This window comes from Oncorhynchus kisutch, linkage group LG9 (genome assembly GCF_002021735.2).
Source record: "Oncorhynchus kisutch isolate 150728-3 linkage group LG9, Okis_V2, whole genome shotgun sequence".
In the NCBI taxonomy this organism is placed as follows: domain Eukaryota; kingdom Metazoa; phylum Chordata; class Actinopteri; order Salmoniformes; family Salmonidae; genus Oncorhynchus; species Oncorhynchus kisutch.
Genome location: NC_034182.2, coordinates 37,114,736 through 37,136,861, shown reverse-complemented (window position 1 = coordinate 37,136,861; position 22,126 = coordinate 37,114,736). Strand labels below are relative to the sequence as shown.

The window sequence follows — 22,126 nt, the reverse complement described above, 5'->3', positions numbered from 1 at the left end:
GATTTGGAAAGAACACTTAACCAGCGGTTTAGTTTAGGCAAAGTGTGATTCTGTGTACCTGGTGTCATTGTTGAACATGGCCCGCAGAGAAAGTCCTGAATATTCTCTTACTACTCTGTGATATGTTAATGACTGTCATCTGTTTGGTTGTTTAGTGCAGTTACGAGAGAGCCATATTAAAAACTATTTTTGGGTTAGGGTTAGGCAGTTCAAGACTTGGTGTAGTGCTTAGCTCCCTTCTTTACTAGTTCATTTATTTTCCCCTCAGGAAGGTAGGCAGGTGATTGAGAACAAATTATATAAAAAATATAATATTAAAAAATATATATAACCTTTTATTTAACTAGGCAAGTCAATTAAGAACAAATTATTATTTACAATGACAGCCTACACCGGCCAAACCTGGACGACACTGGGCCAATTGTGCGCCGCCCTATGGGACTTCCTATCACGGCTGGATGTGATTCAGCCTGGATTCGAATCTAATCTAGCCTGAGATGCAGCATGCCGGGGCAATGTTTATTTTTTATTTCTTTATTCAAGTGTGTGTGTGTGTGTGTGTGTGTGTGTGTGTGTGTGTTTGCCGGTCGCAGTGTTTGGGTTGATTTTGAGAGTTCCTGCATCACGTTGTCATACGGGTTCTCTAACAGCTGAGGAAATGGGGTCTAGAGCTATACTCATCTAAAATGAGTGACAAAACAAAAAACTGATATTACATTTACATAAGTATTCAGATCCTTTACTCAGTACTACTTTGTTGAAGCACCTTTGACAGTGATTACAGCCTCGAGTCTTCTTGTGTATGACGCTACAAGCTTGGCACACCTGTATTTAGGGAGTTTCTCCCATTCTTCTCTGCTCAGGTCTCTCCAGAGATGTTCAAGTCCAGGCTCTGGCTGGGCCATTCAAGGACATTCCGAGACTTGTCCAGAAGACACTCCTGCGTTGTCTTGGCTGTGTGCGTAGGGTTGTTGTCCTGTTGGAAGGTGAACCTTCGTCCCAGTCAGAGAACCTGCATCAGAGAGCACAGGACTTCATCAAGGATCTTTCTGTACTTTGCTCAGTTCATCTTTGTCTCGATACTGACTAGATTCCCAGTCCCTGCCACTGAAAAACATCCCCACAGCATGATGCTGCCACCGCCATGCTTCACCGTAAGGATGGTGCCAGGTTTCCTCCAGACGTGATGCTTGGCAGTCAGGCCAAATAGTTCAATCTTGGTCTCATCAGACCAGAGACTCTTGTTCCTCATGGCCTGAGAGTCTTTGGGGGCCTTTTGGCAAACTCCAAACAGGCTGTCATGTGGCTTCCTCCCGTCTGGCCACTTGACATTAAAGGCCTGATTGTTGGAGTGCTGCAGAGATGGTTGTCCTTCTGGAAGGTTCTCCCATCTCCACAGAGGAAGTCTGTAGCTCTGTCAGAGTGACCATTGGGTTCTTGGTCACATCCCTGATCAATGCCCTTCTCCCGCGACTGCTCAGTTTGGCCGGGTGGTTCCAAACTTCCATTTTTAAGAATGATGGAGGCCACTGTGTTCTTGGGGACCTTCAATGCTGCAGACATTTTTTGCTGCCCTTAGCCAGATCTATGCCTTGACCCAATCCTGTTCCGGAGCTCTACAGACAATTCCTTTGACCTCATGGTTTGGTTGTTGCTCTGACATGCACTGTCACACTGTGTGTGCCTTTCCAAAATCATGTCCAATCAATTGAATTTACCACAGGTGGACTCCAATCAAGTTGTAGAAACATCTCATGGATGATTACTGGAAACCAGAAGCACCTGAGCTCCATTTCGAGTCTCATTGCAAAGGGTCTGAATACTTACGTAAATAAGTTATTTTTCTTTTTGTAGTTTTAATACAATTCTAAAAACCTGTTGTTGCTTTGTTATTATGGGGTATTGTGATGTCATTATGGGGTAGTGTGATGTTATTATGGGGTAGTGTGATGTTATTATGGGGTAGTGTGATGTTATTATGGGGTATTTTGATGTCATTATGGGGTATTGTGTGTAGATTGCTGAGGATTTTTTTATTTAATTCATTTTAGATTAAGGCTGTAACAATGTATTCTGTCCATACGGCCCCTGGTGCACGTTGCTGTTCTGTCCATACGGCCCCTGGTGCACGTTGCTGTTCTGTCCATACGGCCCCTGGTGCACGTTGCTGTTCTGTCCATACGGCCCCTGGTGCACGTTGCTGTTCTGTCCATACGGCCCCTGGTGCACGTTGCTGTTCTGTCCATACGGCCCCTGGTGCACGTTGCTGCTCTGTCCACACGGCCCCTAGCGCACGTTGCTGTTCTGTCCATACGGCCCCTAGCGCACGTTGCTGTTCTGTCCACACGGCCCCTGGTGCACGTTGCTGTTCTGTCCATACGGCCCCTAGCGCACGTTGCTGTTCTGTCCACACGGCCCCTGGTGCACGTTGCTGTTCTGTCCACACGTCCCCTAGCGCACGCTGCTGTTCGGCAACGCCTCTTTCTGACATTTAACCAAGGATGAGGTCCAGCAAGGAAAAGAAGAGGGTTGTGTAATGATATTCTTCAAGATGAGAAACAAAAAGAAAAGTTAGACAGATCCAATATACACATCCATTAGGCTTTCTTGATTCTTGTGATTTATTATTTTTAATTTTAAATGAAAAAATGTTTTTATGGACACATTTTTGTCATCACATCGACCACCTTGTCAAATTTCTTCTATTGCTTGCTTGCATTGCTTCAGTTGCTGTCACTGAGGCAGAAAGGGAAAACATGTTTGAAGTATTTGGCTTGAAGGTGACACGTGGCCTCATGGTGAAGGTGACTCGTGGCCTCATGGTTTGAAGGAACATTTTGTGCATACTGGTGATACATAGGCACCTCACCTGTCTTTTATTTACACTGAAAAAATATTAACACAATATCTAAGGTGTTGGTTTCATGACCTGAAATGTAAGATAACCAGAAAGTTTCGAAAAAGCATATTTCTCTCATATTTGGCACATTTTGTTTACATCCCTGTTAGTGAGCATTTCTCCTTTGCCAAGATAAACCATCCACCTGACCGGTGTGGCATATCAAGAAGCTGATTAAATTTTAACTGCACGATCATTACACAGGTGCACCTTGTGCTGGGGGACAATAAAAGGCCACTCTAAAATGTGCAATTTTGTCACACAATACCACAGATGTCTTAAGTTTTGAGGGAGCTTGCAATTGGCATGCTGACTTTGAATGTCCACCAGAGCTGTTGCCAGAGAATTTAATCTAAATTTTTCTACCATAAGCCACCTCCAACGTCATTTTTGAGAATTTGGCATTACGTCCAACCGGCCTCACAACTGTAGACCATGCCAGCCCAGGACCTTCACATCCGTTTTGTGGGGATCTTTTTTTAAATATTGTGCACTGCGCCCATCCCGACGCTAGGCCAATTGTGCGTCGCCCCACGGACCTCCCGGTCGCGGCCGGCTGCGAACCCAGAGTCTCTGGTGCCCTAGACCACTGCGCCACCCGGGAGGCCCTGGGAACAACTCATTCTGATTAGCTGGTGGGTTGGCCTAGGCCCACCCACGGCTCCTGTCCAGTCATGTGAAGTCCATAGATTAGGGCCTAATTCATTTGTATTGACTGATTTCCTTATATGAACTCAGTATAATCTTTGAAATTGTTGCATGTTTGTTGCAATTTGATTGGATGTTGCTCCCTGGGCGCAGAATAATCGACAGTTCAGGCAGATCACCGATAATGGTCATGAACCTTTACTTGGGCAACTGGCGTTACCTATTTCACAAAGGTGCAGAATGCTCAGGTTCAAACAATGCCTGGCAGCAGGTTGTCTTGGGGTTAAGGGCGTTGGCCAGTAACCAAAAGGTTGCTGGTTCGAATCCCCAAGCTGGCAAGGTGATAAACATATTCCGTTTTGCCCCGGAGCAAGGCAGTTAACCCCCTGAGCGCCGACGACATGGAGGCAGCCCTCCCCACCTCCCTGATTCAGAGAGGTTTCTTTCCATTTTTCTTCTCTATCTCTTCCCAGTCTGGTTAACTAACCAGACTGGGAAGTCAAAACAAAGGTGACCACTGGTGGGTCTAGTTAAGCTAACCAAGCTAGCTTTTAGAGACCGTTTCAGATATAGACTACAGTTTTGAGTTAGTTGTGAAAGCCAGAATGACCGGTGCCAATGATAATCCACGTCTTTGCCTCTCATCCACTTCATTGCTTTTTCTCTCCTGCCTTTTTCAGAAGCAGCAGGTCCCTCTTCTTTTACGTAACGCTGAAGGACATCTGAATGTAATTGTAGGTTACTTTAAACTGGCTATAAGTTCTGTTTGTCTAGTGCAGTTTTTTTTTTTTCCCTGTGTGCTTTGAAGTAGACTGAGATTGTTTGAAGCAAGACCAACTACTCATTGGCTAGTTCCTGGACGTGGTCTTGTTGATCTTGGCAACCATTAGGCAGGTTCAAGGGTACACATCTAGACACTTCGATAGGTTGGAAAACTAGGGAGACATTTCACAACGGGAAGAAGCAAGCCCCTGTCCTGCATCTCTACGTTTGAAGCCATTTGAGACTGGTTCCATTAGGGTGGGTCAGGGGTCAAACCGGTCATATCAAACAGACGTCATTCTCTCACCGGTATCCTTAGGGGGGGTCAGGGGTCAAACCGGTCATATCAAACAGACGTCATTCTCAAACCGGTCATATCAAACAGACGTCATTCTCTCACCGGTATCCTTAGGGTGGGTCAGGGGTCAAACCGGTCATATCAAACAGACGTCATTCTCAAACCGGTCATATCAAACAGAAGTCATTCTCTCACCGGTATCCTTAGGGGGGGTCAGGGGTCAAACCGGTCATATCAAACAGACGTCATTCTCAAACCGGTCATATCAAACAGACGTCATTCTCTCACCGGTATCCTTAGGGTGGGTCAGGGGTCAAACCGGTCATATCAAACAGACGTCATTCTCAAACCGGTCATATCAAACAGACGTCATTCTCTCACCGGTATCCTCCAGAGTCTCTCGGTTGATAAACTGACCAACGGGTTAAGGTGTACCTCACTCTGCGGTTTTGATTCAATCATCGACACAGTTTGCCAGCTGTCTGTGTTGCTGTCTGTGTGAGTGTCAGGGAGCAGGTATTGATGTTTGGATATGTGATCAATGATGTGCCACAATGTAATATGCTTTGTTACAGTGAATTTGAGTGTGGCCTAACGTTCCCTTTCCAGAGTTACGGTGCTGTATGAGAAGTGGATTCATTATTCATTAAACATTTTGTTTAACTAGGCAAGTCATTTAAGAACAAATTCTTATTTACAATGACGGCCTAGGAACAGTGGGTTACCTGCCTTGTTCATGAACAGAACGACATATTTTTACCTTGTCAGCTCAGGGATTTGATCTAGCAACTTTCGGTTACTGGCCCAACGATCTAACCACTAGGCTACCTGCTGCCCTAATATTCCTTATTCATAGTATACTTTCTGGGTTGGTCATTTGCTCATAGTAACTTAGCCATCTATTTCACTTAAAAGGACTAATGTCACCAACTTAACAAATTACTTATTTTTTTATCCAGTGTTTTATCCGGATTCCGGACTCCAGTGATGATTGTAGAGGTTCTGCTTTCTAACCATTGGTAGTAGTAACCTTACCGGTCTGATAGCTCGTTGGCTAGCGGAAAAGAGAAGCTCACTCCACCGGAAAACAGGAAATGAACTGGATGGCATCACACCATTTTATAGGCTGTTATCTAACCTCTAACGACAAGGAAATTGGCTCTTTTCACTCTCAGTTCCACTTTTTATTTATTTTATTGAAGCCAGCCATGGTCTCTTTGTGTATCCTGAAGCGCTATGTTGATGGTGAAATGAAAAAGCTATTGTTAAAGGATATATGAAGACCACTTGAAAGTGAAGCGTTATTATAGAGATTTGCGTTTTGGTTCTAAACGTCATCTAGCCCAGCTAAACATACGGTTCTGACTGTCCTTCTCTTAGCCTATTAGGAAGGTCTTATCCAGTACTCGGTACTACAAACTGTTTTATCCAATGGAAGACGTGAGAACATTTTCCTTTTATTGATTAAGACCTTAATTGCCAGACTTAATTTCTAGTAAATGATTAGCCAGACTTATAAATGAACGATATGTACCCATTGATTCTTGAAGATTATACCTTTTTAATCTTAGATCAAAAAAATCTAATTTATTGTTCACATACACATGGTTAGCAGATGTTTAATGCGAGTGTCGCGAAATGCTTGTGCTTCTAGTTCCGACAATGCAGTAATAACCAACTAGTAATCTAACCTAACAATTTCACAACAACTACCTTATACACACACGTGTAAAGGGATAAAGAATATGTACATAAAGATATATGAATGAGTGATGGTACAGAGCGGCATAGGCAAGATGCAGTAGATGGTATCAAGTACAGTATCTGTATATGAGATGAGTAATGTAGGGTATGTAAACATTATATTAAGTGGCATTGTTTAAAGTGGCTAGTGATACATTTTTTACATACATTTCTATTATTAAAGTGGCTGGAGTTGAGTCAGTGTGTTGGCAGCAGCCACTCAATGTTAGTGGTGGCTGTTTAACAGTCTGATGGCCTTGAGATAGAAGCTGTTTTTCAGTCTCTCGGTCCCAGCTTTGATGCACCTGTACTGACCTCGCCTTCTGGATGATAGCGGGGTGAACAGGCAGTGGCTCGGGTGGTTGTTGTCCTTGATGATCTTTATGGCCTTCCTGTAACATCGGATGGTGTAGGTGTCCTGGAGGGCAGGAAGTTTACCCCCGGTGTTGCGTTGTGCAGACCTCACTACCCTCTGGAGAGCCTTACGGTTGTGGGCGGAGCAGGTGCCGTACCAGGCGGTGATACAGCCGGACAGGATGCTCTCGATTGTGTATCTGTAGAAGTTTGAGTGCTTTTGTTGAGAAGACAAATTTCTTCAGCCTCCTGAGGCTGCTGCACCTTTTTCACCACGCTGTCTGTATGGGTGGACCAATTCAGTTTGTCCGTGATGTGTACGCCGAGGAACTTAACTTTACTACCCTCTCCACTACTGTCCCGGCGATGTGGATAGGGGGGTGCTCAGTTGTACCCCTTCAGAACCCAAAAGAGAATCTTGTTTTACTACATTGTAGAAGCCTCAACATGGTTAATACCATAATGTTGACATCATGGATAGTAGTCATTGCATCTATAGCCCTGTCTATGAATTTGAGTGGTTACATTTCTCCAGCCCTATCCCTCAGCTTTTTACCAAAACAGTGGGAGGATGCCTACTTTATTATTTCAACTGTGGATTGTCTCTTTAATGCCAACCCCACAGACTATTATCTTTCCTTACGCTGTGCTCTAGCTCTACCTACTTTAAGTCAAGACGGTATTTTAAATGGAGGTGTAGCCTAGTGCTCTGCCGCTGACCCTGTCGTGATCTGCCGCTGACCCTGTCGTGATCTGCCGCTGACCCTGTCCTGCTCGGTCACTGACCCTGTCCTGTCCTGCTCGGTCACTGACCCTGTCCTGTCCTGCTCGGTCGCTGACCCTGTCCTGTCCTGCTCGGTCGCTGACCCTGTCCTGTCCTGCTCGGTCGCTGACCCTGTCCTGCTCTGTCGCTGACCCTGTCCTGTCCTGCTCTGTCGCTGACCCTGTCCTGTCCTGCTCTGTCGCTGACCCTGTCCTGTTCTGCTCTGTCGCTGACCCTGTCCTGTCCTGCTCTGTCGCTGACCCTGTCCTGTCCTGCTCTGTCGCTGACCCTGTCCTGCTCTGTCGCTGACCCTGTCCTGTCCTGCTCTGTCGCTGACCCTGTCCTGTCCTGCTCGGTCGCTGACCCTGTCCTGTCCTGCTCTGCCGCTGACTCTGTCCTGTCCTGCTCTGCCGCTGACCCTGTCCTGTCCTGCTCTGCCGCTGACCCTGTCCTGTCCTGCTCTGCCGCTGACCCTGTCCTGTCCTGCTCTGTCGCTGACCCTGTCCTGTCCTGCTCGGTCGCTGACCCTGTCCTGCTCCAGTCCTCATATGGTTTAGCTGGGTCTTTAACAGTTCACTGGTTCGTTGTGTGGCTTTGTTTAAATCCATGAATTCCGCTAGTGTGCTTGTCTCACTCATGCACCACACACACACACGCACCACACACACACACACACACACATCAGCCATTGTATTATCGTTGTTCTTAGCCTCAGGGTTGACCTAGTAGTGGAGGGAGGGTGTGTGTGTGTGCAGCTTTGGCTCTGGGTTTTATGTCCTAATTTCTATGTTCTGTCTCTCTCTTTCTCTCTCAGGAGTCTGTTTGCTAAGAAAGTGAAGGACACTGTGCCAGTGGAGCAGAAGGACACAGGCTGGAAGCTGTTTGGTAGGGTCCCCCCTAGAGATGGGAGGGACCCCCAGAAAATACACAAGGTACACACACACACCATGAAATGAACCTTTACACTCTTCACTGTGGCCTACTTCATTACCTCATTTGTTAATCCATGTTATCTGTAAGTTGCCATTGATTCCTAATACAAGCCACTACCCTCAGTAATATGGATCACACTGACACTGTGGCTCAGCTGAGACACCTGGGGGCAAAAGGTCAGCGTTGATTAGATTTGATTAGGATCTCAACTCTTCCAAGAGCTTTGGTATATGTAACCTAATGGGGGGGGCCCTGTGACCTGAGGGTCAAAATCAAATCATGACCTGCTCGCATTCACAGATTTGCAGATGTTATCGCTGAGAATTTCTAGGTCCAACATTGCAGTAATACCTAACAATAACAAATTAAATAGAAATAAATATCAGAACGAGCAATGTCAGAGACCCGACTATATATATAACATACATACTGCTCAAAAAATAAAGGGAACACTTAAACAACACTGTAACTCCAAGTCAATCACACTTCTGTGAATTCAAACTGTCCACTAAGGAAGTAACACTGATTGACAATACATTTCACATGCTGTTGTGCAAATGGAATAGACAACAGGTGGAAATTATAGGCAATTAGCAAGACACCCCCAATAAAGGAGTGGTTCTGCAGGTGGTGACCACAGACCACTTCTCAGTTCCTATGCTTCCTGGCTGATGTTTTGGTCACTTGAATGCTGGCGGTGCTTTCACTCTAGTGGTGGCATGAGACTGAGTCTACACCCACACAAGTGGCTCAGGTAGTGCAGCTCATCCAGGATGGCACATCAATACGAGCTGTGGCAAGAAGGTTTGCTGTGTCTGTCAGCGTAGTGTCCAGAGCATGGAGGCGCTACCAGGAGACAGGCCAGTACATCAGGAGACGTGGAGGAGGCCGTAGGAGGGCCACAACCCAGCAGCAGGACCGCTACCTCCGCCTTTGTGCAAGGAGGAGCACTGCCAGAGCCCTGCAAGATGACCTCCAACAGGCCACAAATGTGCATGTGTCTGCTCAAACGGTCAGAAACAGACTCCATGAGGGTGGTATGAGGGCCCGACGTCCACAGGTGGGGTTGTGCTTACAGCCCAACACCGTGCAGGACGTTTGGCATTTGCCAGAGAACACCAAGATTGGCAAATTCGCCACTGGCACCCTGTGCTCTTCACAGATGAAAGCAGGTTCACACTGAGCACATGTGACAGAGTCTGGAGACGCCGTGGAGAACGTTCTGCTGCCTGCAACATCCTCCAGCATGACCGGTTTGGCGGTGGGTCAGTCATGGTGTGGGGTGGCATTTCTTTGGGGGACAGCCCTCCATGTGCTCGCCAGAGGTAGCCTGACTGCCATTAGGTACCGAGATGAGATCTTCAGACCCCTTGTGAGACCATATGTTGGTGCGGTTGGCCCTGGGTTCCTCCTAATGCAAGACCATGCTAGACCTCATGTGGCTGGAGTGTGTCAGCAGTTCCTGCAAGAGGAAGGCATTGATGCTATGGACTGGCCCGCCCGTTCCCCAGACCTGAATCCAATTGAGCACATCTGGGACATCATGTCTCGCACCATCCACCAACACCACGTTGCACCACAGACTGTCCAGGAGTTGGCGGATGCTTTAGTCCAGGTCTGGGTGGAGATCCCTCAAGAGACCATCCGCCACCTCATCTGGAGCATGCCCAGGTGTTGTAGGGAGGTTATACAGGCACTTGGAGGCCACACACACTACTGAGCCTCATTTTGACTTGTTTTAAGGACATTACATCAAAGTTGGATCAGCCTGTAGTGTGGTTTTCCACTTTAATTTTGAGTGAGACTCCAAATCCAGACCTCCATGGGTTGATAAATTTGATTTCCATTGATAATTTTTGTGTGATTTTTGTTGTCAGCACATTCAACTATGTAAAGAAAAAAGTATTTAATAAGAATATTTCATTCATTCAGATCTAGGATGTGTTATTTTAGTGTTCCCTTTATTTTTTTGAGCAGTGTGTGTGGTATGTATGTGTGTGTGTGTGTGTGTGTGTGTGTGTGTGTGTGTGTGTATATATAATAAAAAATTGTTGTTATTTAATCAACACTATTAACATATTAATGTTATAATATTGTCGAGTACAATCTAATGATTAGTTGAATGTGATTCATAATGGCATAGGCTAAACAAAAATAGGTCTAGACATTAATTTATTATCACCCTCTTGAATTGACCAGTATTTCACTACATTCAAGAGCAGTGAATGAACACCCTACACATAAAGTGGGTGAAACCGTATGTAAACATGATTTAAAGTGACCAGTGTTCAATGACTATGTACATAGGGCAGCAGCCTCTAAGGTTCTGGGCAGGGTACTGGGTAGAGACCGGCCAGTGATGGCTGTTTAACAGTCTGATGGCCTGGAGATTGAGAAAGAGCTTCTGTCTCTCCCAGTCCCAGCTTTTATGCACCTGTACTATTTCCGCCTTCCAGATGGTAGCGGCGTGAGCTGATGGTGGCCCGGGTGGCCGAGGTCGAGCTTCTTGGCTTTCTTGTGACACCGGGCGCTGTCGATGTCCTGGAGGGCAGTGTGCCACCCCCCGGTGATGCTTTGGACTGGTCAGGGGGGAAGTTTGTCTCTGTTTACAGCTGGACTCGCATCCTGTTCCCCTGTGTCTCACACTCACACACAAACTCACACAAAGTGTTAGTGTACTAAAGTGATGTCACATCTTCACAGCTATGGTTCAAAGGTCAAGCGGTAAAGTTATATCGGGCTAAATGCATTCATGCGTTTTAGACCCATAAATATCATGAAGTCAATCAAGCGTCGGATTGCTTAGATCAAACACTGAAATATTTACTTTACATAGAGCGGCAGTATGCAGGTCTGTTACCTGCTCTGTGTCTAAGGACATCCCCCTCACGGTGTTGACATACCTGTGGTAGGCCTTTACTTAGAACGGCAGTATGCGGGTCTGTTACCTGCTCTGTGTCTAAGGACATCCCCCTCACGGTGTTGACATACCTGTGGTAGGCCTTTACTTAGAACGGCAGTATGCGGGTCTGTTACCTGCTCTGTGTCTAAGGACATCCCCCTCACGGTGTTGACATACCTGTGGTAGGCCTTTACTTAGAACGGCAGTATGCGGGTCTGTTACCTGCTCTGTGTCTAAGGACATCCCCCTCATGGTGTTGACATACCTGTGGTAGGCCTTTACTTAGAACGGCAGTATGCGGGTCTGTTCTCAGGCTACTATGAATGGTGGCTGGTGTATGGAAGAACAAATATCTGTACAATTCAGTGGAGGTTGCTGAGGGGAGAAAAGCTCATAATAATGTCTGTAACGGAGCGAATGGAACAGCATCAAACACATGGAAACCATGTGTTTGATGTATTTGATACCATTCCACTGATTCCGCTCCAGCCATTACCACGAGCCCGTCCTCCCCAATTAAGGTGCCACTGACTTCCTGTTGTACAATTACATAGGTACTCGCACTGAACCCATAAAAAGGAAAAAACACCAAGGAGGCCGAGATTAATTATAGCAAATTTAATCCATGCTAGAAAGCCTAACAAAAAGGCCTATACTTCCTCCGAGCCCTGACATTATGTCTGACTACAACTGGATGAGCAATAGCTTCACTCTATATCGCTAGAATGATTGAAATGGTGTCTTTTCTGGACCTCTTCATCCTCTCGCTTGACTTTACCTGCTGCTGCTAGGGTTGATTGTTAGCTTGGATTAGAAGCCCTTCAGGAACACCGCTTGACTATAGTCAGAGGGGCCTGAGATGACCCATGTCTGCCCTTGTACCCACTTACCTCTGTAGCTCAGTTGGTAGGGCTTGCTACACCACGATAATGGGTTCAATTCCCAGGACCACCAATTTTAAAATGTACGACTAAGTCGCTTTGGATAAAAGCGTCTGCTAAAAGGGCCTATGTTTGTTTGTTTATTTATTTATATACAGTACCTTGCAAGAGTTTTAGGCAGGTGTGAAAAAATGCTATAAAGTAAGAAGGCTTTCAAAAAATAGACAGTTAATATTCAAGTTTTATCAATTAACAAAAATACAAAGTGCGTGAACGGAAGAAAACAAAATATGGATTTGATTTAGATTTGTGACCACCCTTTGCCTCCAAAACAGCATTAATTATTGTAGGTACACTTGCACAAAGTCAGGGATGTGGTAGGCATATAGTCCAGTGTATGATTAAACAATGATTTATTCTGCAGCATGACAACAACCCCAAACATACAGGGAAAGTCATTACGAACTATCTTCAGCGTAAAGAGGAACAAGGAGTCCAAGTAATTTTTCCAACAATTGTTGAGACAGATTATTTCACTTATATATATCACAATTCCAGTGGGTCAGAAGTTTACATACACTAAGTTGACTGTGCCTTTTAAACAGCTTGGAAAATCCCTGAAAATAATGTCATGGCTTTAGCAGCTTCTGATAGGCTAATTGACATCATTTTGTGTCTTTGCTTGCAGAAAAAAAATTGTCAACCTCCACAATTCTGGTTCATCCTTGGGAGCAACTTCCAAACGCCTGAATGTACCACGTTCATCTGTACAAACAATAGTACGCAAGTATAAACACCATGGGACCTCGCAGCTGTCATACTGCTCAGGAAGGAGACGCGTTCTTGTCTCCTAGAGATTAACGTACTTTGGTGCGAAAAGTGCAAATCAGTCCCAGAACAACAGCAAAGGACCTTGTGAAGATGCTGGAGGGAACAGGTCCAAACGTATCTATATCCACAGTAAAACAAGTCTTATATCGACATAACCTGAAAGGCCCCTGAGCAAGGAAGAGGCCACTGCTCCAAAACCACCATTAAAAAAGCCAGACTACGGTTTGCAACTGCACATGGGGACAAAGATGGTACTTTCTGGAGAAATGTCCTCTGGTCTGATGAAACAAAAATAGAACTGTTTGGCCACATCGTTATGTTTGGAGGAAAAAGGGGGAGGCTTGCAAGCCAAAGAACACCATCCCAACCGTGAAGCACATTGGTGGCAGCATCATGTTGTGGGGGTGCTTTGCTGCAGGGGGGACTGGTGCACTTCACAAAATGGATAGCATCATGATGTAGGAAAATTATGTGGATATATTGAAGCAACATCTCAAGACATCAGTCAGAAAGTTAAAGCTTGGTCGCAAATGGGTCTTACAAATGGACAATGACCCCAAGCATACTTCCACAGTTATGGCAAAATGGCTTAAGGACAACAAAGTCAAGGTATTGGAGTGACCATCACAAAGCCCTGACCTCAATCCCATAGAACATTTGTGGGCAGACCTGAAAAAGCATGTGCTAGCAAGGAGGCCTACAAACCGGACTCCGTTACACCATCTCCGTTAGGAGGAATTGGTCAAATTTCGCCCACCTTATTGTGGGAAGCTTGAGGAAAGCTACCCAAAACCTTTGACCCAAGTTAAACAATTTAAAGCCAATGCTACACTCAATTAGTATTTGGTATGTAAACTTCTGACCCACCGGGAATGTGATGAAAGAAATACAAGCTGAAATAAATCATTTTCTCTACTATTATTCTGACATTTCATATTCTTAAAATAAAGTGGTGATCCTAACTGATAGTTCCAACAATGCAGTAATAACCAACTAGTAATCTAACCTAACAATTCCAAAACTACTACCTTATACACACAAGTGTAAAGGGATAAAGAATATGTACATAAAGATATATGAATTTTATTTATTTATTTTACCTTTATTTAACCAGGTAGGCAAGTTGAGAACAAGTTCTCATTTACAATTGCGACCTGGCGACCTGAATGAGTGATGATACATAACAGGCATAGGAAAGAGGCAGTAGATGGTATAGAGTACAGTATATACATATGAGATGAGTAATGTAGAATATGTAAACTAATAAACGTATTTGGCTAAGGTGTATGTAAACTTCCGACTTCAACTGTACATACACACAGTACCAGTCAAAGGTTTGGATACCTACTCATTCAAGGACTTCTATTTTACTATATTCTCCATTGTGGAATAGTAGTGAAGACATCAAAACTTTGAATCATGTAGTTATCAAAAACTATTAAACAAATTAAAAATATATTTGAGCATTGCACACTCTTGGCATTCTCTCAACCAGCTTCATGAGGGAGTCACCTGGAATGCATTTTAATTAACAAATGCAGTCGCAAAAACCATCAAGCACTATGATGAAACTGGTTCTCACGAGGACTGCCACAGGAAAGGATGACACAGAGTTACCTCTGCTGCAGAGGATAAGTTCATTAGAGTTACCAGCCTCAGATTGCAGGCCAAATAAATGTTTCACAGAGTTCAAGTAACAGATGCATCTCAACATAAATTGTTCAGGGGAGACTGTGTGAAATCAGGCCTTTGTGGTCAAATTGCTGCAAAGAAACCACTACTAAAGGACACCAATAATGAGAAGAGACTTGCTAGTGCCAAGAAGCACAAGCAATGGACATTAGACGGGTTGAAATCTGTCCTTTGGTCGAATGAGTCCAAATTTTGAGATTTTTGGTTCCAACAGCCGTGTCTTTGTGAGACACAGGTTTGGTAAACGGATGATCTCCGCATGTGTAGTTCCTGCTTTGAAGCATGGAGGAGGTGGTGTGGGGGTGCTTTGCTAGTGACACTTTCGGTAAATCTATTTATAATTCAAATCAAACCAAATGTATTTGTCACATACACATGGTTAGCAGATGTTAATGCGAGTGTAGCGAAATGCTTGTGCTTCTAGTTCCGACAATGCAGTAATAACGAACAAGTAATCTAACTAACAATTCCCCAAAAAACTACTGTCTTATACACAGTGTAAGGGGATAAAGAATATGTACATAAGGATATATGAATGAGTGATGGTACAGAGCAGCATAGGCAAGATACAGTAGATGATATCGAGTACAGTATATACATATGAGATGAGTATGTAAACCAAGTGGCATAGTTAAAGTGGCTAGTGATACATGTATTACATAAGGATGCAGTCGATGATATAGGGTACAGTATCTACGTATGCATATGAGATGAATAATGTAGGGTAAGTAACATTATATAAGGTAGCATTGTTTAAAGTGGCTAGTGATATATTTACATCATTTCCCATCAATTCCCATGATTAAAGTGGCTGGAGTAGAGTCAGTGTCATTGACAGTGTGTTGGCAGTAGCCACTCAATGTTAGTGGTGGCTGTTTAACAGTCTGATGGCCTTGAGATAGAAGCTGTTTTTCAGTCTCTCGGTCCCAGCTTTGATGCACCTGTACTGACCTCGCCTTCTGGATGACAGCGGGGTGAACAGGCAGTGGCTCGGGTGGTTGATGTCCTTGATGATCTTTATGGCCTTCCTGTAGCATCGGGTGGTGTAGGTGTCCTGGAGGGCAGGTAGTTTGCCCCCAGGGCGGGGTCGAGACCCAGGGTCTCGAGCTTGATGACGAGCTTGGAGGGTACTATGGTGTTGAATGTCGAGCTGTAGTCGATGAACAGCATTCTCACATAGGTATTCCTCTTGTCCAGATGGGTTAGGGCTGTGTGCAGTGTGGTTGAGATTGCATCGTCTTTGGACCTATTTAGGCGGTAAGCAAATTGGAGTGGGTCAAGGGTGTCAGGTAGGGTGGAGGTGATATGGTCCTTGACTAGTCTCTCAAAGCACTTCATGATGACGGATGTGAGTGCTACGGGGCGGTAGTCGTTTAGCTCAGTTACCTTAGCTTTCTTGGGAACAGGAACAATGGTGGCCCTCTTGAAGCATGTGGGAACAGCAGACTGGTATAGGGATTGGTTGAATATGTCCGTAAACACACCGGCCAGCTGGTCTGTGCATGCTCTGAGGGCGCGGCTGGGGATGCCGTCTGGGCCTGCAGCCTTGCGAGGGTTAACACGTTTAAATGACTTACTCACTTCGGCTGCAGTGAAGGAGAGACCGCATGTTTTCGTTGCAGGCCGTGTCAGTGGCACTGTATTGTCCAAGTCACACTTAACCAGCATTCTGCAGTGATACGCCATCCCACCTGGTTTGCGCTTTGTCCCACTCATTTGTTTTTCATCAGGACAATGACCCAACACAACTCCAGTCTCTGTAAGGTCTATTTGATCAAGGAGAGTGATGGAGTACTGCATCAGATGACCTCAACCCAATTGAGGTGGTTGGGATGGGTTGTACCACAGAGTGAAGGAAAAGTAGCCAACAAGTGCTAAGCACATCAAAAAGCATTCCAGGTGAAGCTGGTTGAGAGAATGCCAAGAGTGTGTAAAGCTGTCAACAAGGAAAATGGTGGCTACTTAATTTACAGAAGAATCTCAAATATAAAATATATTTAGATTTATTTAAACTTTTTTGGGGGTTACTACATGATTCTATGTGTTATTTCATAGTATTGATGTATTCTACAATGTAGAAAATAGTAAAAATAAAGAAAAACAAAAATTGACTGGTACTGTGTGTGTGTATATATATATATATATATATATATATATATATATATATATATATATATATATATATATATATCCTGCCTATAACCATCATACATGTGCCATCGTTGAATCCGACTACAGTGATAGTGTGACCCTTGACGTGAAAGCATTACCCAGAGTCCTCCGATTTAAAAGAGGCCAACAAGTCACGCCTTTCCCTACCATTTTATCCTTTCAGTGTGGACAGAGTAGTTTTTCTAACCCGGACGGGCTACAACACCTATCCCCTGTACTGTTAACCTGGTCTAGCGTAAAGCATTTTCACCTCCGGTGGTAACCCTATCCCTGGTGCCTGGGCTCGGATGGCAAGGCTAGATTCTCAGCACCTGTCTGGACACTTGTCTCGCCATGGCAACCGCTGGCTGATGGCAGGGGGTGTGGCCAATGTCCGGTGGGCCAATGAGTGTGTTTTCTTAGTTTGCTGCTGTATTTCTCCTGTTTTTATTTATCACTATAACACTAAGCCCCTTTTTTTCTTTCATCAATAACTTTTAGCCCTGTGAGTGCTCAGCCGGAATTCAATTATCGAGCCCCCCTCTCCGTTGCCTGCAGGAAATGTAGTTGTTTCATAGCCCCCCCTTGTCCCACCGGTACTTACCCGTCAATCACCTGGAAGTCAACCAATCCCTGTTCCCCGTTAGCTTAGGCCCTCCCCCCTCTGAGGCTAAACAGAGTTGCTGGACACGGAAGAACAAAGACTCACTGACGTCACTGTCTTCAAGACCAAGCAGGCTATAATTCAGGGAGACGGGGAGGGAAATGTAGGGAGAGAATAAAAAGCTGACCCCAAGGCATCGCTGTCAGAGTGCCGAGTGGCTGAGACATGGATGCTGTATTCATCACTCTGGGGTTGATTTAAAGTGGCTGGCTTCTTTTTCAGCACAGCGACTAATAGAGCGAGGCGCTGCAGACTCTCTCTCTCTCTCTCACACACACACACTGATCCTCTGGGTTCCACACTGATTCAGTGCCTCAGTGTAGCGTCTGCACGCTGAGAGGGGGGAGAGAGGGACTGAGTGACATAGGGAGAGGAGGCGGTATCATGCATCACCTCCAGCAGGGGGTGTGTCCTATCGACAGGCCCGCTGTCACCCTGACCACTTCGTCCTCTGTGTGGGCTGTAGCTGGGCCAACGGGAGCAGCCATGACGGTTTGTGGAGTTTAAACCCTCTTGGTTGTTCTGGGTGTCTGTACGGAAACTGTAGCATTCATGGTGAGTGAGCTTGTGTGTGTGTGTGTGTGTTTTGTCTGTGTGTTTGTCAGCTCGACGCGATGAGGGGGCGAGCACAGCAGTCTACAGTCTCTCCTCTCTCGTTCTCTCTCTCCCTGTCTGACAGAAGGAAACATGAGGGAGTAGAAAGAGATGGAATGATGGAGAGACAGCAGGAGGTAGAGGACAGCAAAGGGCTTAGCTTTTACACATCATCCTCTTTCAGCTCATCTCTCTGAGGCGAAGTGTGTGTGTGAATTGTTTTTATTTTTAAAGGTATTTTGCCAGCTTATGATGACCGATGTACTTGTATTAGATTTGTCCATTAGTGTATAGTGTATCTGTTATACGAGCTGTCTGAAACACAACAGGCTGCTGTTTTCCTTGTAGAAGTGTTGTTTTGCGGTGGACTCATGCTTTCTAGTAATTATGGGGGGGTGAGGTACAGTTAAATATCAGGATATTATTTTTGACAATATATATCGTTTTGACAATATATTCATATTTTTCATATTTTTGCCCTAGTTGGCTGTACCTGAACCAACTCGTGTTCTTCCTTCATAGCTTGTTCTCCTCTTCTTTTTTGCAATAGGAAGACAATTTTGTTTTCAGCACTTTTATTTCCATGACTGACGCAGACATATGGTTAGTAGTATGTTTGTAACATTTGAATCGCAATAAAATCACAGTATCGAATTGCGATACATATAGAATCGCAATACGTATCGTATCGGCACCTAAGTATCATGATAATATCGTATCGTGAGGTCCCTGGCAGTTCCGAGCCCTAATGTTTTCCCTGTGGAAGTGTCTGGTGTTTTCTCTCTCTCACTCACTCATATATATATATATATATATATATATATATATATATATATATATATATATATATATATATATATATATATATATATATATATATATATATATATATATATATATATATATATATATATATATATATATATATATATATATATATATATATATATATATTGCGGAAGAGAAGGAACGAGATGTGGAGTGCTCGGTCCTGACCCAGTGCTGGAAATGGATTTTCCAAGCATTTCCTGGCTGTGCACTAGACGAGTGTATGTTCAACACCATTAAAAGTAGTGGATTGGAAGGAGCTATGCTTCTGCAGTGGTATTGGCCCCTTGCTAGTGGTCTTCACATGGTTCATAGAAAAAAAACTAATTTCTTCCATTTTGTTGTCAGTCTGCTCTGTCTAGCAGTAGACTATTACAATACAACTTAATCAGCCTCTTTTAGTGGCCATTTTAATGTCAGTAAGGCATTGCTTCTACAGGTAACCCCTCGACTATACCCTGTACTGTCGCTGTGCTTATTGCTAAGCCTGTTTGTCCTCTCCAACGCCATCAGAACGCTGTGCCAACGGCGGCAGACAGACAGGCCGTAAGAGAACCTCTTACATCACCAGGAAATGAGAGTAAGTTAATGAAACACTGGCCTTGTCGTAACTATGCATGTTCCCCTCGAGACAGGTAACCCTGGGATACCGTTGCCACTGGAGTCGCTAAAAGCACTGAAGCCCATCTCACTATTTGATTACGTGACAAGCCTCGACACCGAACAAACACCAAGTCAATGTTATGACATCCTAGCAGTAGCAGTGAAAGGCTAATTCACACAGAGGCTGTTAGTTCCATGTGTTTGTGGTCGCTGAAATAGGATTCCGCCGTCGGGGTGAGGGGATGGGTGAGACTCCAACCGTCTGTTTGGTAGATGTGTTTACTACGGTACTAATCCGAGGCCATGCAGTAAACTGCTCTCTCAGCCTGTGACTAGTGAGGAAGCGGAAGCAGTTGGTTATCATGACTACTGCCCTACAATGCAAAAAGGCACCAACTGCTCATTTGGTAGAAAATTAGTTGTAATTTTTGCGACCATTAAATACATGTTTAATGACGTGGACAAGTATCCTGCCATCAGAACACTGTGCCAACGGCGGCAAGCAGACAGACAGGCCCAAAGAGAACCTCTTACATCACCAGGAAATGAGAGTAAGTTAATGAAACACTGGCCTTGTCGTAACTATGCATGTTCCCCTCGAGACAGGTAACCCTCTATGTTTTAGAGAGAATGGGGGGGTGATGTTAGCAGTAACTGCATAAAGGCATAAAAGGCAGAAAAGGGGATCCTTTTTTGCGTGGTGGGGCAGAATAGGAGAACCCTTTTTGCGTGGTAGGGCAGAATGGTAGAACCCTTTTTGCGTGGTAGGGCAGAATGGTAGAACCCTTTTTGCGTGGTAGGGCAGAATAGGAGAACCCTTTTTGCGTGGTAGGGCAGAATAGGAGAACCCTTTTTGCGTGGTAGGGCAGAATGGGAGAACCATTTTTGCGTGGTAGGGCAGAATAGGGCATCCATTTTTGCTTGGTAGGGCAGAATATTCCTTACCATTTATGTAACACACACACTAATTTTCCTCTTCCCTCTCTCGTTTTCTCTCTCACGCTCAGACAGCCTGTGTTTCCTTTCACCTTGCTTGAGGCACCTGCAATGTCGTTGCAGAGGTGCCAGATTTCTGCTCCCCTCCTCCCCTTCTGTCAGTAGTGCTTACCCCCCCCCCCCCCCCCCCCTGGCTAGCTGGGAAGGCTTCCTCCCCGGTTGCTCACCCCCATTCACTACAGTCTTTAGAACATTGTACTGTCTGTCACCAGTCCCCTTTAGTTCACTTTACCTATATGCTGACAGGACTCATGCATGGACTCAGCCAGAGCAGTGTGATATGTGGTTATATACGGCTCTGGAACAACAGTTTATCTTAAACCAAACATAGTTGTAATGCAGTATCTGTAAAAGCATAATTTCAGCTCGGGAAAGTACTGTGTGCGTGGCAAGGAAACAGGCCCTGGAAGAATCTGAATGGTATGCCAACTCTGGCTTAGTAGGCTCTAAGTACTGTCTGCTGAATCTGGGTCTCTGCAGTGGGGTGATAATGCTTTACATAAGGCTACATAAAGTACTGAGCGGATGGGATGGGGGGGGGGTGTGAGGGAGAAATGGCGAGAAAGTGAGCATGGAAAGAGTTTGAGAGTAGTGGCTCTGATCCTGCAGTGTGGGGGCTCCCGAGTGGTGCAGCGGTCTAAGGCCTCACAGTGCTAGAGGCATCACTACAGACACCCCGGTTCGATTCCAGGATGTTTCACAACCGGCTGTGATTGGGAGTGCGTCGTCCGGGTTTGGCCGGTGTAGGTCATCCTTGTAAATAAGAGTTTGTTCTTAACTGATTTTTGTTTTTTTTGGTGTGTAATTTTTTAATTCTCTCTCTCGCTTCAATCAGTGACTCACCACTGTGTAGTAACAGCTCTGTCTCTTTCAGCCCTGTGCTCTGAGCAGCAGCCCTGCCCAGCCCAGCCTGTCTGCAGCCACAGGCTTGTCTCTCTGAATCACCAGCTCACATATCTCCATCATACATCACATGGGTTTCCATCACTCAATAGTGTCTCTGACCTCTTCCTCCTCCACCAATCCATCTCACTTTTGTTATCCATCGCTCTCTCTCTCTCTCTCTCTCGCTCTCGCTCTCGCTCTCGCTCTCGCTCTCGCTCTCGCTCTCGCTCTCGCTCTCGCTCTCTCTATCGCTCCCTCTCTCAAATCAAAATCAAATCAAATTTATTTATATAGCCCTTCGTACATCAGCTGATATCTCAAAGTGCTGTACAGAAACCCAGCCTAAAACCCCAAACAGCAAGCAATGCAGGTGTAGAAGCACGGTGGCTAGGAAAAACTCCCTAGAAAGGCCAAAACCTAGGAAGAAACCTAGAGAGGAACCAGGCTATGTGGGATGGCCAGTCCTCTTCTGGCTGTCCCGGGTGGAGATTATAACAGAACATCGCCAAGATGTTCAAATGTTCATAAATGACCAGCATGGTCGAAATAATAATAATAATAATAATAATAATAATAATAATAATAATAAGGCAGAACAGTTGAAACTGGAGCAGCAGCACGGCCAGGTGGACTTGGGGACAGCAAGGAGTCATCATGTCAGGTAGTCCTGGGGAATGGTCCTAGCACTCAGGTCAGTTG

At 45.0% G+C, this 22,126-nt stretch overlaps 1 protein-coding gene across 5 annotated transcripts in view; it reads left to right on the top strand.

Annotated features, from left to right (window-relative positions):
* The window catches only part of LOC109897131 (TBC1 domain family member 14), a 52,549-nt gene that overhangs the window by 10,452 nt on the left and 19,971 nt on the right, over window positions 1-22,126 (top strand). For 4 of the 5 annotated variants that reach the window (XM_031832562.1, XM_031832564.1, XM_031832565.1 and 1 more), the window contains one exon: window positions 8,282-8,399. In XM_031832562.1, the coding sequence (XP_031688422.1) occupies window positions 8,282-8,399 (118 nt within the window). Of the gene's footprint in view, window positions 1-8,281; window positions 8,400-17,730; window positions 18,077-22,126 lie in introns of those variants that run through there. The other variant, XM_031832566.1, reaches the window with a different exon arrangement.